The sequence below is a fragment of the Watersipora subatra genome, chromosome 6 (assembly GCF_963576615.1).
Source record: "Watersipora subatra chromosome 6, tzWatSuba1.1, whole genome shotgun sequence".
Classification (NCBI taxonomy): Eukaryota; Metazoa; Bryozoa; class Gymnolaemata; order Cheilostomatida; family Watersiporidae; genus Watersipora; species Watersipora subatra.
In genome coordinates, this window is record NC_088713.1 from 28,410,667 (window position 1) to 28,429,710 (window position 19,044).

Sequence of the window (19,044 nt, forward strand, 5' to 3'; positions counted from 1 at the left end):
CAGTACTTTATTAACACTCCTGATGATCTCATACAGCAATTTAGAATAATTGTACACATACTTATTTTCTGTACTTTATTAACACTCTTGATGATCTCTTACTACACTTTATAATAATTGTACATATACTTATTATCTGTACTTTGTTAACACACCTGATGATCTCTTACAGCACTTTATAATAATTGTACATATACTTATTCTCTGTACTTTATTAACACCCCTAATGATCTCTTACAGCGCTTTATAATAATTGTACATATACTTAATATATGTACTTTATTAACACTCTTGATGAACTCTTACAGCACTTTATAATAATTGTACATATACTTATTATCTGTACTTTGTTAACACACCTGATGATCTCTTACAGCACTTTATAATAATTGTACATATACTTATTCTCTGTACTTTATTAACACTCTTGATGATCTCTTACAGCACTTTATAATAATTGTACATATACTTATTCTCAGTACTTTATTAACACTCTTGATGTTCTCTTACAGCACTTTATAATAATTGTACATATACTTATTCTCATTACTTTATTAACACTCCTGATGATCTCTTACAGCACTCTATAATAATTGTACATATACTTATTCTCTGTACTTTATTAACACACCTGATGATCTCTTACAGCACTTTATAATAATTGTACATATACTTATTCTCAGTACTTTATTAACACTCCTGATGATCTCATACAGCAATTTAGAATAATTGTACACATACTTATTCTCTGTACTTTATTAACACTCTTGATGATCTCTTACAGCACTTTATAATAATTGTACATATACTTAATATCTGTACTTTATTAACACTCTTTATGAACTCTTACAGAACTTTATAATAATTGTACATATACTTATTATCTGTACTTTAATAACACTCCTGATGATCTCTTACTACACTTTATAATAATTGTACATATACTTATTCTCTGTACTTTATTAACACTCTTGATGATCTCTTACAGCACTTTATAATAATTGTACATATACTTAATATCTGTACTTTATTAACACTCTTGATGAACTCTTACAGCACTTTATAATAATTGTACATATACTTATTATCTGTACTTTGTTAAAACACCTGATGATCTCTTACAACACTTTATAATAATTGTACATATACTTACTCTCTGTACTTTATTAACACTCTTGATGATCTCTTACAGCACTTTATAATAATTGTACATATACTTAATATCTGTACTTTATTAACACTCTTGATGAACTCTTACAGAACTTTATAATAATTGTACATATACTTATTATCTGTACTTTAATAACACTCCTGATGATCTCTTACTACACTTTATAATAATTGTACATATACTTATTCTCTGTACTTTATTAACAATCCTGATGATCTCTGACAGCACTTTATAATAATTGTACATATACTTATTCTCTGTACTTTATTAACACTCTTGATGATCTCTTACAGCACTTTATAATAATTGTACATATACTTATTCTCTGTACTTTATTAATACTCCTGATGTTCTCTTACAACACTTTATAATAATTGTACACATACTTATTCTCAGTACTTTATTAACACTCCTGATGATCTTTTACAGCACTTTAGAATAATTGTACACATACTTATTCTCTGTACTTTATTAACACTCTTGATGATCTCTTACTACACTTTATAATAATTGTACACATACTTATTCTCTGTATTTTATTAACACTCTTGATGGTCTTTTACTACACTTTATAATAATTGTACACATACTTATTATCTGTACTTTTTTACCACATCTGATGATCTCTTACAGCACTTTATAATAATTGTACATATACTTATTCTCAGTACTTTATTAACACTCTTGATGATCTCTTACAGCACTTTATAATAATTGTACATATACTTATTCTCTGTATTTTATTAACACTCTTGATGGTCTTTTACTACACTTTATAATAATTGTACACATACTTATTATCTGTACTTTTTTACCACACCTGATGATCTCTTACAGCACTTTATAATAATTGTACATATACTTATTCTCAGTACTTTATTAACTCTCTTGATGATCTCTTACAGCACTTTATAATAATTGTACATATACTTATTCTCTGTACTTTATTAACACTCTTGATGAACTCTTACAGAACTTTATAATAATTGTACATATACTTATTATCTGTACTTTAATAACACTCCTGATGATCTCTTACTACACTTTATAATAATTGTACATATACTTATTCTCTGTACTTTATTAACAATCCTGATGATCTCTGACAGCACTTTATAATAATTGTACATATACTTATTCTCTGTACTTTATTAACACCCTTGATGATCTCTTACAGCACTTTATAATAATTGTACATATACTTATTCTCTGTACTTTATTAATACTCCTGATGTTCTCTTACAGCACTTTATAATAATTGTACACATACTTATTCTCAGTACTTTATTAACACTCCTGATGATCTTTTACAGCACTTTAGAATAATTGATAAAAGCTACTGAAGATACAATAAACAAAGCTAGGATTGTGCTAGTCCATGTTGATATACAAGTGAGCAGTGATTATAAATGTATATATAATATTAAAATGTGAGTAAGATAAAAACTACTAAAGATACAATAAGCAAAACTAGGATTGTGCTAGGCCATGTTGATATACAAGTGAGCAATGATTATAAATGTATATATAATAATAAAATGTGAGTATGATAAAAGCTAGGGTTGTGCTAGTCCATGTTAATGTACAAGTGAGCAGTGATTATAAATGTATATATAATAATAAAATGTGAGTAAGATAAAAGCTACTCAAGATAGAATAAACAAAGCTAGGATTGTGCTAGTCCGTGTTAATATACAAGTGAGCAGTGATTATAAATGTATATATAATAATAAAATGTGAGTAAGATAAAAGCTACTGAAGATACAATAAACAAAAACTAGGATTGTACTAGTCTATGTTGGTGTACAAGTGAGCAATGATTATAAATGTATATATAATAATAAAATGTGAGTAAGATAAAAGCTACTGAAGATACAATAAACAAAGCTAGGACTGTGCTAGTCCATGTTAATATACAAGTGAGCAGTGATTATAATTATATATAATAATAAAATGTATTATTATATATACTCACATTACTCACTCTCATTTTATTATTATATATATATTTATAATCACTGCTCACTTGTATATTAACATGGACTAGTACAGTCCTAGCTTTGTTTATTGTATCTTCAGTAGCTTTTATCTTACTCTCATTTTATTATTATATATATACATTTATAATCATTGCCCACTTGTACATCAACATAGACTAGTACAATTCTGCTTTGATTATTGTATCTTCAGTAGCTTTTATCTTACTCACGATTTATTATATATATATATATTTATAATCACTGCTCCCTTGTATATCAACATGGACTAGCACAATCCTAGCTTTGTTTATTGTATCTTCAGTAGCTTTTATCTTACTCACATTTTATTATTATATATACATTTATAATCACTGCTCACTTGTATATTAACTCTTTCGCTACCACGTTAATTGTTGACCAAACGATTATTCTGCCCAAGTTAATTCAAACGGATTTTCTAAAAAATCCGATATACCGTTAGTATTTAAGCAATATCTCAAAAAATGAAAACATATATCGTTTTACTTTTAAATGTATCTTATTCAGAACAAAATTCTCCACAAGATAGGTGTAAAATTGTTTAGCAACTCTTACTCTCACAAAATTCCTGACGCTTTTCTTTGCGTTGAACAAACTCGGTGTGTTTCTTATTGTCATGACGATAACGGTCTGGTTTTACCGTTTTTGAAAAAATAATTAGAAATGGAATTGTTGAACCAAAAATTTAGTTGCACGTCATTGGCAACAAGGTTGTTTCATTGGAAACAATTATTTCAACAACATGTGGAGATTACTGTCTTCTCTTTGCAATATTTTGGAGCAGAGGATGTTCAATAGAAGATTTTCTAACAGTTATGCTAAAAATTTCTGAAACAGATACACGAGATCATGTAGTTCGAAAAACTATACTAGATAGATATGATTGGAATGAAAAAAAAAAAATTAGTAAAAGTCTTAATAACGAAGAAAATGAAGGTGTTGACAATGTACATATTCAAGGAACTTCCCAAATTGTTAAATTACTAGAAGATCTGACATAAATTTTTTTTTTCTATATTTTACAATTGAATATACATATATACTTTATATCGAAATAAAGTTGGTAACAAATACAACCGAATATTATTTACTTTTTGATATAAGTTTTATATATTGATATACTCACACTGAGTTGGAGCTATCCTCAAAATAATCCACATGTTAATCCATGTATGCCCCTTTACTAGTTCATCATCTTCATCTATTTACTGGTCGAGAAACTGTTATGGAATGGTTGTTATATGGGTTTTTAGGTAATTTGCCTTACCTGAATACCACACTAACATCAATGATTAATAACCACGAGTTCTACTTCAATCTAGACTATGCTTGTTGTGGTTAATTAGGCTAGGTAAGCCTAATTGTTTATTCAATGGTTGCTAATAGTACGAGTATGGAACTTGACCCAGATCTTTGTGCAGGCCTCAACTATGCTAACTCTCAGATGTTTGGTATAGCAATCAAGATATCTTTTATTATTATGAACCAAAGCCTAATACACAAGTAGCAAAATTCTAAAATATAAGATAGATAGCAGCAGTCAAAGCTAAATAAAATAATCTCTTACGCCAACAGCTAGCTGTATCTGCTCTTAAGCTCGGCTTGTACGTCTACAAGTGTCACTGTCAAAAGAGGATGAGCTAATAAAAGTTGTTAGCTTTTATAGGCATTCAGGATAGCCTGAGGACGGTACGTATAATGTTCGTATTATATCTTTGTGTTGTAGGAGTAAGTCTACTGGAGGGAACGCTGTCTCTGAGCCGTCATCTGATTAGCGCTATATCTGTATATTGAAATTGGAATTGCATAACATTGATTGGCGTTGTGTTATGTAATGGAAAAGTGCTGACTCAGGGTAAGCTCAGTTATCTTTGGTTGTGCTTGGTCATGGTTGGTAGGTGTAATTGTATTCCAAATTCCTTTGGTGGTGTTGACGTGGTGTTGACGCAGCAGTTTCCAAGATTGATGTTTTCTAAATCTTTTAATGTCTCTTTACATTCCCTGCTGGTATCTTGTTTTCGAAGTATTTCCATACAACATGGTTAAGCCAAACCAAACAGGAGAATTCCATAGGTAAACCTAGGAAAACAATCAAGTCGAATGCCAAGGCGCTTGTCCACACAACAGCCCCTGAAAACAGCGACACTCAACGAACTTAATCGCGAGTAGCCGGCTAACAGAATTCTAGCTGAAGCATACAAGCCTTATGGTATCAACACTCGATCGACCCAAATTCTCAAATATAAGTAGGTATCAAGAGATGGTTAATGAGGCAGAATATTCCATCAGATTATGCAACGCTTATATAGTGAATTGAAGAATGATGGGTGTGTCCAAAGGAATTAATGAAGCGAAAATAGTAAACAGATTTTCGCGAAATTGAATTTCGCGAAAGTGAATTTCGCGAAATTGAATTTCGCGAAATTACACATTATATATATTATATAGTCAACTTTCGCGAAAGTGAATTTCGCGAAAGTGAATTTCGCGAAATTGGATTTCGCGAAATTGGATTTCGTGAAATTACACATATATATTATATAGTCAACTTTCGCGAAATTGGATTTCGCGAAATTACACATATATATTATATAGTCACCTTTCGCGAAATTGAATTTCGCGAAAGTGAATTTCGCGAAAACTGTTTAGCTGATTTTACAATTTCGTGAACATAAATTACACAAATTTAATGAACCATAACATTGCTTCTACTTACTATATAAGCAACGAGAAAGAATAAGTTTTTCATCTCATTTTATTTATAATAGTTTACAATGTGTGCTCGAGACAAAAACGTGGATAGACTCCTAACTCAGACAAATTGCATCGACACGTGTGTGGAGATATGGGGCTACTGCCCTTGGGGTAGAGAGGTAGATCCTGAAAAACAGAAGGCTTTTCGAAACAAGATCAAGCTTCAAAAGAAAGTAAGTATTACATTATAATATTTTACTAAATTATATTTTTGATTAACCCTTTCACTGCCGTAGACGCATTAATGCGACTTTCCCAGCCATTGCGTAGTTACCTCATTTTATTATTCGTTGACAGCATAACCCACGGTCTTTCAGACTTTTATGAAATTGACAGTGTTGTCTGAAGATTTGTCTATAAAATTAACCTAAAGTAACGAATCAATTTCAAACTTTTGTTAGAGAACTTCTAATTTTATAACGAACATTTTTTGTGTGAGTTCATTAATTACCGCGCGCGAGTCAGAAAACAGGTAATTAGTAATGTTGATGGCATTATAGCCATTTCAGATTCAGATTTTCGTGATTATACAGATAGTTAAAGCAGCAGCACTGTCTCTGAGAGTAGTGAAAGTAATAATTTTGTGAGAGTAAGAAACACGGAAGATCGTTTTAGCTTCGCATCGATCATAGCATCACACAGCTTTATCATCGCACAAAGTATAGATTCGTTGAATTTTTGCATAGCAATGATGGCTACAATGTTAGCAAATTAAAATATGTAACAAAATTGTTCTGAATAGAGATTGAAATTGGAAAAAATACTGTTTACATACCATGAAGCAATATCGGCAATTTTCGGTAAAATGGCTGGTACTTGGCAAATACCCAAATTTGTACATGCTCGGCAGTGAAAGGGTTAAAGGAAACTTGAGAATATAAACTACATATTAAATATATTTCGAATTATAGGGTTTGCTTAAATGAAACAATTAAATTATACAAAGTAATTTGGAAATTATTGTAGAAATCATTGGTCATGCAGCAGCAAAGAGAGGAGTTCTTTCGTAACTTCGATGTTACATTGACTTTAAAAGTAAGTATTACATTATATTTATTTCGTCTAATATCGTTGTATAATGATAAAACATGTAACTAAAGATCAAATACATTCAACAAAATTCACTCCAATTGGTATGTAGGAATGTTAAAATGAGTATCAATCTGTGAAAACAGTAATTAATATTTTGTATAACTCCACTTTAAAACAAAAGGAGGTGGAATTGAAATTCAAAGTAAGACCTGACTGTGTTTTAATTTGTCTGCATGTTCTACTCTGACTATAATCAATGCAATTGTAGGATCCTGGGCATCACCGAACTAAATATAGTCCTTTTCGGAGAAGGATTTATGAATTTGAATCTTCAGTAAGTAGTACATTATATTTATTTCTTTATTTTAACTGAATATCCTCCTCTGTCTGTGTGTCCTAGTCTGACTATGTGATGTAACATATTTGTTTTTCTTATTGTCTGTATGTCCTACTCTAGCTGATTGCATATCCTATTCTGTTTGCATTACATCTTGCATATCATTCTATGATTCGATGACTAATGCAATTGAAATTTACAATTTAAGTTGGAGTCCATTGTGAATGTAGAGTCTACTATCTCAGCAAGGTTATAGTAATCCATCCTGACTGTAATCATTGCAATTGCAGGCTCCCGTATCTCAACAGGAAGATTCCATTCAGAAAAAGGATGGATCTTCTTCTTCTTCAGTAAGTATTACATTATATTTGATTTTTAGTTTGAATGAATGATCTAATCTGATTGTATGTCTTACTTTTACTATATCTCACTAAAAATAATGTATGTTTTGATTGTAGACAGTTCATTCTCATTCGACAATGAAAGAAGAAGAAGAAAATTGGGATTGAATGAAATTCAAGAAAGATGTATTCCAAAACTTTCCTTTTTAAAACGAATGACAGAATGATTTTGAATTTTTTGTAACATTTATAGTTTATATTTTATAATAAAAACTTATCTCTCATTCAACCAAATATATAACAATCTCCGGAAAATCAACCCCTCGGTGTCCCAGATATTAACCCCCTCACTCATCCGCTAGGTAATCTCTCGCTCTCCTCGATAATCCGCGAGATCCACTCCGGAAAACCATCCAGCCCTCGATGTCCCAGATATTCACCCCCACTATTCCACCGATAATCGGCGACGATTCGCCCGACTAATCCGCGACGATTCCCCCGACTAATCCCGCGATAATCCGCGTTCAATCAGATGACTCATCCCCCGCTAATCCGATGACTCATCCACAGATAATCCGCCGATTACGCCAGGAGCGGATCCGTAACCCCTCGAATTCAACCCCCTACTCTACACCACAATTTCCCCCCAAACCCCAACATCTCATTCAACTCCACACGATTCAATCTACACCCCTAGCCAATTTAATTCACAACCCCCTTTTTCTATCCCCCGCTGGATCCGTCACTTTTATGTGTAGATCTGCTCTCTATATACTACTGACAGTGAGTAAATAAACACAAACAAAAACTGGCTTAAGTGAATAGAATATAATATAACAGTGAGTAAATAAACACAAACAAAAACTGGCATAAGTGAATAGAATATAATATGACAGTGAGTAAATAAACACAAACAAAAACTGGCTTAAGTGAATAGAATATAATATAACAGTGAGTAAATAAACACAAACAAAAACTGGCATAAGTGAATAGAATATAATATGACAGTGAGTAAATAAACACAAACAAAAACTGGCATAAGTGAATAGAATATAATATAACAGTGAGTAAAAAAACACAAACAAAAACTGGCATAAGTGAATAGAATATAATATGACAGTGAGTAAATAAACACAAACAAAAACTGGCATAAGTGGATAGAATATAATATGACAGTGAGTAAATAAACACAAACAAAACTGGCATAAGTGAATAGAATATAATATGACAGTGAGTAAATAAACACAAACAAAAACTGGCATAAGTGAATAGAATATAATATGACAGTGAGTAAAAAAACACAAACAAAAACTGGCATAAGTGAATAGAATATAATATAACAGTGAGTAAATAAACACAAACAAAAACTGTCATAAGTGAATAGAATATAATATAACAGTGAGTAAATAAACACAAACAAAAACTGGCATAAGTGAATAGAATATAATATGACAGTGAGTAAATAAACACAAACAAAAACTGGCATAAGTGAATAGAATATAATATAACAGTGAGTAAATAAACACAAACAAAAACTGGCATAAGTGAATAGAATATAATATGACAGTGAGTAAATAAACACAAACAAAAACTGGCATAAGTGAATAGAATATAATATAACAGTGAGTAAAAAAACACAAACAAAAACTGGCATAAGTGAATAGAATATAATATGACAGTGAGTAAATAAACACAAACAAAAACTGGCATAAGTGAATAGAATATAATATGACAGTGAGTAAAAAAACACAAACAAAAACTGGCATAAGTGAATAGAATATAATATGACAGTGAGTAAATAAACACAAACAAAAACTGGCATAAGTGAATAGAATATAATATAACAGTGAGTAAATAAACAGTGAAATGCTACTAGCTAAAAATTATAAGATAAATAAAATATGATATAAAAATGCCTATGTACAACTAGCACTACACCTTCTCCATCACCAAAGTTGATGTTGTTGACAAAAAGGTTTTAAAGTTTTCCAGAATTAATTTTCAACTTCCTTAAACAGGGAATATGAAAGGCTTAATAACCTTTCACTTAAAAGGTGTCAAAACTCCAAAAAACCAGATACTTTACTGTAAATGATCAGTAGTGGCTACTTTCAAAAAATTCGTTTAGGCAGGAGTGCAGGCACATTAAGTGAACAACAATAGATGTTAAAACAGGGAAAAAATTGATAAAAAAAAGAATACTGCTAAAAAATGGAAACAAATTTTTAGTTAAACATTCAATTGTAGATTCACATAAAAATTGCTATGAAAAATGAAGGGCATTAGACTTGAAAGGAGTCTAAAATGCGTACACCAAAAATTTCAAGTAAATTTAACTCACACCATGTGAAGACATAAGAAGATGGAAGGGAAGACAATATGAGTATATCTTCCTCTTAATTTAAGTTTAAAGTTGGTTAGAATGTCTGGTTAGTCTGGTTAAAAAAGTGGTTAGTTCTGGTGTCTTTGGAGAGCTTACAAACCTTTCAAAGTGGTTTGAAGCATTCTATCAATGTTCAACTCCATCCACACACTAATAAATATTTGCGTTGCCAGGTAATGTCTGAAGTATTTTGAAGTATACTTCCATAACAGTATTACTTAAATGACTTTAACAGCTAGTACTTGAGTGGAACAAATACTTAGCTCATTTTCATCAGCAGCCTTGAACATAAATTAATTTATTCTAACGTGCAAACCGCGGATCTAAGTTTCCCAATGATTGTTCGTTGCACATGATTTTTTATTAATCTTTGATTTTTTTAGGTCAACACCTGTCCCAGAATTTCTTTTTCTATACATTCAAACCTCTACCTATGAGTGCCCCAACTTGAGAGAAACTCGCAATAAGAGCTGACTTTTGAGCAAATTCCTTATTTGAGATAAGAGCATGTGAGTTGGCTCTAGATGGCCACTCGTTATATGTGGTCTAAGTATGTGCAATCCCGCAGCTTGCTAGCAGCCTACTGGCTAGGTGCTCACCTTACATTATCTCTATTAATACTGGCGCAAAACTGGAAACAATAGAAAATTTAGACAGGTTTAGACAAGTTTAGTAAAAGATTAAAACTTAGCCTTCAAGTGTGTGTTTAGTGAGCTAAATTAATTCAGGTTCGATTCAAAGTTTCTCTTACGTAGTCACAAAAGTTCAGTGTACTGAATGCATTGCTATCAAAGCTGTTAGCCACTACGTATGTCTCACAGGTGAAATCTGGCAATAGTGTACATAGTAATGTTACATTTTATTTCCTATTGTTGTATAGAAGTATTAGCAAAAGCGGATAGCATAATGGAGAAACGCCTAAACACCAGAGACATGCAGTATTACAATGAACATGACACCTAATACATCAGAGGACCGGCAATCAAGACAGTCATGATATACCCATCTACAAGCAAACTAGAAACCTCCTTTGGTCGTAGCCCATGAAGAAAGAGACATCAATTGACATGCCAGAAAAAATTAAAAGATATCAGACCTGTACAAGACACGACCAAGACAATTGGAGTTAGTAGTCATTTCCAATAATTATACTCTCATGACATACATGTACTTGAGACAATTTTACTGAACTGCTAATCCTCTGCAACATAAAGAACAGAACCTGAGTGCCTAAGCACCTTCTCACAGGCTAAAAGAGACATCTATAAAAGAGAACAGCTTTAACTACTCAGCCTGTGTCTAGCGATCGATCTACCTCTCCTTCCTGAAGGACTTGCTGAGGCTCCCTCCGCCTGCTGAGGCACGTTCCTCTGCCTCTGGAGCCTCTATTCATTTCTTACCTATAGAGCCTTCTTCTCCATCATCAGCTGATCCTCTTCTACTTCCCTATCTCACCTACAGAGCCTCTATATATAAGGACTGCCATGACTCTCATCTGAATGTCGAAACTTGCAGCTGTACGGACCGAGCAAGTAAGACCATTCGAGTAAGGGTGTAACTTTCATTGGCTATTTTAACCTTTTTTCATTAATATTATTGTTTAGAATGGTTAGTTGTGTATTTTAGGTGTCAGACCAATAGAATATAGAATTAACTTTTACTGGTAAATACTAGTACTACTTACAACAGCTTAACACCTTCACTTGTACCTGATCCAGTAATAATCAAATTAGTTCCCACATGAAAAAGTAAAAGTACACAAACTGAACAAAGTCAAAATAGAGTGAAATGACAAAGCAAATTCAACACTGAAGTTGTGTGTGGATTTGGATTAGTTATGCATAACATAATGTAATTTCTCCACACCCGCACATAACACTATTTTAGCAATTAAGTTCATATTTGTTACTTTTTTAGCGCAGGCGTTAAATCACAACAACTAAATAATGTTTGTGCACCTTAATATCTTGTTTAATGTGAGGTTTTTCATAGTGTAGTAACGGATCAATTTATATTTAGTTGCTTTATATAAGAAATAGTGCCTGAAGAAACGAGTAAATTGACATATGAACTCAGTCTCTGAACGCATTCAGCTCATATGTAGAGGTGTGACTGTACATGTATCGGCTAGTGGTCTCGTCATTTCATCTGTCCATCGGGACTGAATGTCTATAGAGTTGCTCCCCCATCGCTTTTTTCATCACTATCACTCATTTCATAGTTTGCTCACTAGTATAGCATTCGCGCTTTTTGGGGCTACTCACTGAACTATACTACCCCTGAAACGGCATTGGCCTGTCTAAACCAATGAACTTCCGAGCGCCATCTTGATTACTGCTACATGGGCTGTAATTAGTGAAATGGCGGATCATAGTTATCCCAAAAAAAACTCATTTATTTACTGGAAATCAGTGTTTTGCCATTAGTTGGTACCACTACGACAACCCTGAAACACGGAGGGTTAATGATATATCATTTCACAGGTGAGTTTAGCGTTTTATTCATGCATTAGTAGCACTAGTACAGCAGTAGCTGTTTAGAAGAAGCTTATGGCGCCTTACAGTGCCTCGCATTCCGTGTTCTCAACTCGAGTTGATGAATTCGAGTTGCTGTTCAAAGAACTCGGCCTGGGTTTTTTATGAACTCGAGTTGTGTTACGCAAAACTAAGCCAGGTTTGTAAAAAAAAAGTAAAGTGAGTAATTGGGGTGTCTCATTTACAGAACTGCATTTGCACATATTATATAAATTTTAATAATCGATTAATAATAATAGTTTAAATATATATATATACATATTTAAATTATATATATGGTGATATTTGCACATATATTTACTTATATAAATATAAAGAGACAAAAACAATTGTAGAATGTAAAAAGCAAACTAAAAAACTATCTATGTGGGGGCCAGGCCACTTCTTATTCAAATAAAAAGGAGAGTTATATTACTAGAACCTGACAAGAAACTGAATGAACACCAAAAATGAACAAACATAGAAATTATGTCAACAACGTTTACTGATGCACAAAAAAAGTTCTATATAAAAAATATAGTTAGAGAAAATGAGAAGGCACCTTATAGTGCCTCACGTTCCATGTTGTCAAATCGAGTTGTTGAACTCGAGTTGCTGTTGAAAGAACTCGGCTTGGGTTTTCGATGAACTCAAGTTGCGTAACTCGAGTTGTACAACTCGAGTTATATTTATACAAACTTGAATTTGTAAATATAACTCGAGTTGTACAACTCGAGTTGCAAACTCGGGACACTCTAATTCGCCATTAGCTCTAGTTTTACAGTACATACATATATAGTTTAATTTCTATCAGCTAACGAGTGCCTATTGATGTACCACTGTTAATATAACCAGATCTACGGTTATGCTATCGTAATACCAATATATTGCACTTTACTTTTACAAACTCGAGTTAGTAAATACAACTCGAGTTGTACAACTCGAGTTACACAACTTGAGTTGAGAACACGGAACGCGAGGCACTGTAAGGCGCCATAAGAAGCTTGCTAGTAGCTGGTTAGTAGTACCTTGCTAGCAGCTGGTTAGTAGTAGCTTGCTAATAGCAGGTTAGTAGTAGCTTGCTAGTAGTAGCTGGTTAGTATCTTGCTAGTAGCTGGTTAGTAGCTTTTAGTAGTAGCTGGTTATAAGCTTGCTAGTAGTTGCTTAGTAGTAGCTCGCTAGCAACTGGTTAGTAGTAGCTTGCTAATAGCTGGTTAGTAGCTTGCTTCTGTTTCTACTCACAGCCAGCCTTTAGTGAACCTTTACCTATCTGATTTTTATTATTTTACACAACACTATCGTTGACTGTTTTAACTAGGATTAATTGGTGCTGCTTGTTGATTCATTTTGGCTGGTTTTGGAGACAAAGTAGGTCAGTACTGGTGCTGCTAAATTCAAATAACAACAGTCACTGTTCACATAGATCAGGAGTGCCAGTTACAAGGAACAAGCATTGTTAGTAACTGCAATTCTTATCATTATCACTAAAGCAAGTTTTTTTTAATAAAGTAAACTTCTGTTAGTTGATAAGAAAGTTTTAAAACACAAAAACATTCTGAGCATCAAAGGTACATTGTTCTAAAAGGTTAAAAGTCAATCTTTCAGTTTTTTCTTTGTCAATAAACGTTTCTCCTAATAATAACTGATTATAAGATCACAAATCCTAATCTGTATGGATTTTTAATAATTTGATTACCTTGTTTTCTTATCATCAAGTTTTCGCGTAAAGAGAAAGAGTCAGAAAGATGGCATACTTGGTAAACTGTTTCCAGGCGGCAGGAGATCCCAGCAAAAATGAAATTCTATGTAGTGCCCACTTCAATGAGTCTATGATCGATAAAATTGATAAATCATTATTATTCCGTCGATATTTTAGCACCATTTCCATTTTATTTCCAATTGCACCAAAGGATAACTGTTATTATTTCAGGAGGCTGGAACAACAACCAAGCAGTTTCAGCATATCCTTAGGCACTTGGTTACAAGATGTGGTGTTACACCAGGAGCTACTGGTAATGTCAGATCTATAATGGATGACACTGCATTGTTACCAGCTTTTACTACCTATGTGCCACCAACTGTTGGTAGTGAAGATTATGTTAAAGATGTTATTGACAAACAAACTATGCTTCCCGAAAGGATGCTAAACATTACATCACATCCTGTTCTTTGTAACATTGTTATATATTTATCTGGTTGGCTTGTCAGAAAACTGTTTAAAACGTTGCGTTGTGAACCACGTAGACTCTTCCTAATTCAGTCTAAGTTAGCAAATATGATGATATTCATGTTCTGTTAAGAGTTAGGACAATGGTGGCTTGATTTCTCCTTCTGATTCTGTTGTAACAACTGTTCTATGCACTGAAAAGTATTTGACGGCGGCTACATCAGCAAATCAATGTTTGAAATATCTCAAGATTCTGAAGCGTGTAAAAGAAGAGATTACACACTATGATATATTTGAATTAAAGCAACATTGTACTGACACTTCTGTAGGAATTGATAATCATCACTTCTCACTACTAGCTTTAGTGGTTGATACATACTTTGATTTAAGACTGCACCACTTTTTCAACTTACGAAACCTAGATTTACATAAAGTGAACATCAGACATAATGCTACAAAAACATATTATTTAGAGGGCAGTGAACTGTTATGTCGCTTTGACAGAATTTGTCTATAGCCGGTTTAAGTTAGTATTTATTTTTAAGATTTCTCTATATATATGTATACAAATTGGACATTTTGCAGGCATGTAGTAGTTCAATTTATTATATAATTTATATATACTATAATGCTATTAAACGTTATATTAGGATCACCAGAGCATCTGGCTTAATAATTTTTTATCCATAGATCATTTATTTTCTGAATCAAAAAAAATTTGAAGGTCAAGCATAATGTAATTAAGATTTATAGTTTGCTTTATATATGCATACAATTTGTACAGTTCGAAGGAATTTAGTTGTTAAATTTATAATATGCTTTTTATATATAATGCTATTAGACATTGTATTAGCATCCGAGCATCTGGCTCATTTTCTATGCATAGATCATTTATTTTCTAAATCACAAATAAATTTTGTGGTCAAGCATACTGTAGTTAAGATTTATAGTTTGCTTTTGGTCTATATCAACGAATAACACATATAAATATAACACAAATCAAGATATATTGAGTGTTGGGACCTACTGGGGCAATGGCTAAAGCTAATCTAGGCTCGAGGTCAATCTAACCACTTTTCGAACAAAACAATGTAGGTTGCAAGATTTTAGTCAAATGTATACAACAGTTTTGACCAGTTTTCTGCTCTTGGTAATGTAAACAACTATTGTGATCTCCTATTAGATCATAGACCTATTAACTATACTATAGACTGGGCAATCTAATGCATCACTGCTCAGCATTGTGTCCTACATAAATAGCCACATTCTTCACGACGTAATGTCAACGCTTTGTTCACTTGCAGCAGGTCAGGCAAGCGAGTCATCATTGTTTACATTGAAAGAATGACAGAGACAGCTTTGTTGCTACATGTAATTTGACATAACTACTAAAGTACACAAGGAATTAGTTAAAAATTTTAGATGCAAAGCTTATACACTATGCATTTCCTACCCTGCAAATTTGTAAACATAAAGTTGAATATATCATATGTAAAGTGCCAGTAAAAATGTATATTCATCTATTCAAAAAAATTGCAAAATTATCAATGTTGCCCTATGCTATGGGCTAACATGTCAAATAGATAGGTGTACAAACAAATTTCAAATGCATACACACTGGTAAATGGTACACTGATCGCAGTCTGCCATGAATATAAACGTTGGGTCTTAGGTGTTATGCAAACAGCATCAAAAAAATCGTAGAAAACAAACGACAAACGGTACACTTTTCTAGACATATTGTGACAGGCTACGCATGTCTAAAGACGATCAGTCGGCTGAACTTTGATCTAAGATTACTCTTGTTAGCTGCTACCTTTGTAGCCTCTTGGTGAATTCTAATTCTGACATATCTGGATGTGATAGTTTTAACTAACGCTGCGCTGTGACTTGAGCATGGAAATTCCTGATGCAAATTGCTTTGTAACACCAATAAAAGAGTCTTAGTGACTACCAGCTTGTGTATGTCTGCAGTGATTCCTTGTAAGTCGACACACTGCTGTATGATCTGTTCTGAGCCGAGATATATTTTTGTGATGACAGGATGAGGTGTAAACAGACCACCTCTATCTTTTACACTAATTAGTGGCGCATCATCCCTGGTGCGTAAACCTGGACAGGAGGCTATAAAGCTGGTGCAGTCATTCCAGTTGAGTTTTAAGTTCTGTACCACATAACCTGCTACATAAATATCATATGCTAATATTATTATAAAAAAGTATATGTATCAACTGTAAAATAAGTTTACCTAAATCTCACTGATTTGCTGCAGTATTATTTCAAGCCACTCTGCTACCTGTATATCTGTTCTATACACTAACAATAAGTGAAAGTAGCTACTACCAAAATATACGTACATACCTGAATCTGAATACCTGAATAATTATGTCAAATTACATGTAGCAACAAAGCTGTCTTTTTCATTCTTTCAATGTAAACAATGATGACTCGCTTGCCTGACCTGCTGCAAGTGAACAAAGCGTTGACGTTACGTCGTGAAGAATGTGGCTATTTATGCAGGACACAATGCTGGGTTGTGATGCATTGGATTGCCCAGTCTAGTATAATAGTTAATAGGTCTATGTATTAGATAATCGATAAGTTTTAAAGCTAAAGTTTACTGGGCTGGTAAGGCAAGCAATGCCAATGATACCCTTAAATCCAGTGGAAACATCTGTTGATAAGAAATGCAAATTATATAGAGCCCATATAGAGTTGTCTGCCTATTGCTGAAACCATGCCAATAGCCATCTACAACAAAAACTTATAGCCTAGAATCTGTAGATCTTTAGCTAGCTTGACTTTGATATATAGGTTGAATGAATATGTAGATCTTTATCTTGACTTTGATAGTAGGTTGATTAAGATTGGAGATGGATAGAAGCACCCCACAAGCTCATTGAGATTAAATGTTGTACAATGTTGCTAGGTTACTATAAAAGAGAACGTGACTGTGTAGCATAGACCAAGATGGGGCTCAAATTGTCACACGGATAAATGACCTTAGCCATTTCAGAGGTAGTATAATTCGGTGGGGCTACTATTCTCATGGGCTACTTTCGGCTACTTTGAACACAGCTCGTTACACACACATTAATAGCAATACAACACAATGCGTTAATAGATTGCTTTTTATATTGAGAACTAGGGTTATTTATTTCCTCCCCGTCCTCAGAGCCGTATATTGGTCACAGCCCCGCGACCAACAGAAGCGTATGCGGGAGCTCGGTCGATTCCAAACAAACAGGCCACGCCTACTATTTTTATATAAGTTATAATGGAGAGGCCGCAACATTAATCAACAAAAGCTACTCCCATTAGCAGTCGCTTTAAAATTGATTGTTTTATCATAAACCATTTGAAAGAAAACAAAATTCCCTACAAGAAGCTACTAATAACGTTTTTGTAAAAACGTAAAGTAAATGCAAAAAAGAGCGGTATTGAGAGCGCGGTATGAATATTCCATTAGAGATCAGTATGTCGATCAGGTTTGTTTCGAATCAAGCGTTTTTGTTTCCGGTTTTTGATCGCGGGACTCTGTGAAACTATACGACACTGCCCGTCCTTACCCCGTACCTACAGAGCCGTACTTGGTACCCGCAAACCTATCTTATAAAAAATGTGGTCAAGTACAAGGAAGTTTGTTGTTTCTTTTTATGTAATCACGCTTCTTTTGTTTTGTACGCCACTGGCGAAACGGCGGGCAATGAAAATGATACGTAATTTGTAAGTGCGATAGTCGTTACTGTGGACTTGTAAGTATAACATCACTAATAACACTTTTATATAACTTATTAATGTATATAGAAAGCCTAATGTGTATGATGTATTTTTAAGATCACATCAGATTGTTCTCACTGAGAGCTTCTAAAGGCAAAAGGACGTGAGAACTCTTTTTGCCTTTAGTATGAGCTGTTTTGATGTAGTATAAAAGAGTAGTTTTTTGCTAATAGTGCTGGTAGGTTGTAAAAGCAGTACCTCGTTCGCCCTGTAACATTTTAATTGAATTAGAAGATGTTTGAAAGGCGTTTAAGAAATTTTGATAAGCTGTTTTATTTTTTATTATCTTTTTAAACAGGTTTCATATGTACGATATTAAAGCTGAGTAGGCCTAATTGAGACTATAGCTCTGACTCACAACAATTGATCTTTTTCTTCAACATACTTGTATTAGTGAGGTGGTAATACAGGGTGATATAAGAATATAATAACAGAGTTAGTCTATCGCATCCATTAGTGAAAGTATATAAGACAGTGTTGTGAAGTTAATCAGTTCACTTCACTAACAGACTGTCTGCCAGCAGTTTAAGAATAAGTATTTAAGAAGA

General features: G+C 33.1%; 1 protein-coding gene across 1 annotated transcript; it reads left to right on the forward strand.

Annotated features, from left to right (window-relative positions):
- Nucleotides 1-5,807: 5,807 nt before the first annotated feature.
- Nucleotides 5,808-8,020, forward strand: LOC137398719 (uncharacterized). Its single transcript, XM_068084906.1, has 5 exons — nt 5,808-6,116; nt 6,910-6,978; nt 7,244-7,309; nt 7,603-7,662; nt 7,771-8,020. Exons 1-5 carry the CDS (start codon nt 5,964-5,966, stop codon nt 7,819-7,821), a joined length of 399 nt encoding a protein of 132 aa, XP_067941007.1. The 5' UTR covers nt 5,808-5,963; the 3' UTR covers nt 7,822-8,020.
- The last annotated feature ends 11,024 nt before the right edge of the window (nt 8,021-19,044 follow it).

What these genes read in the sequence shown, in the direction of transcription:
- LOC137398719 (XM_068084906.1), top strand. Translation starts at nt 5,964, where the DNA reads ATGTGTGCTCGAGACAAAAACGTGGATAGACTCCTAACTCAGACAAAT. An exon ending in ATGTTACATTGACTTTAAAA is followed by an intron (nt 6,979 to 7,243) that starts GTAAGTATTACA and finishes ATGCAATTGTAG; the next exon opens with GATCCTGGGCATCACCGAAC. An exon ending in TTTATGAATTTGAATCTTCA is followed by an intron (nt 7,310 to 7,602) that starts GTAAGTAGTACA and finishes TTGCAATTGCAG; the next exon opens with GCTCCCGTATCTCAACAGGA.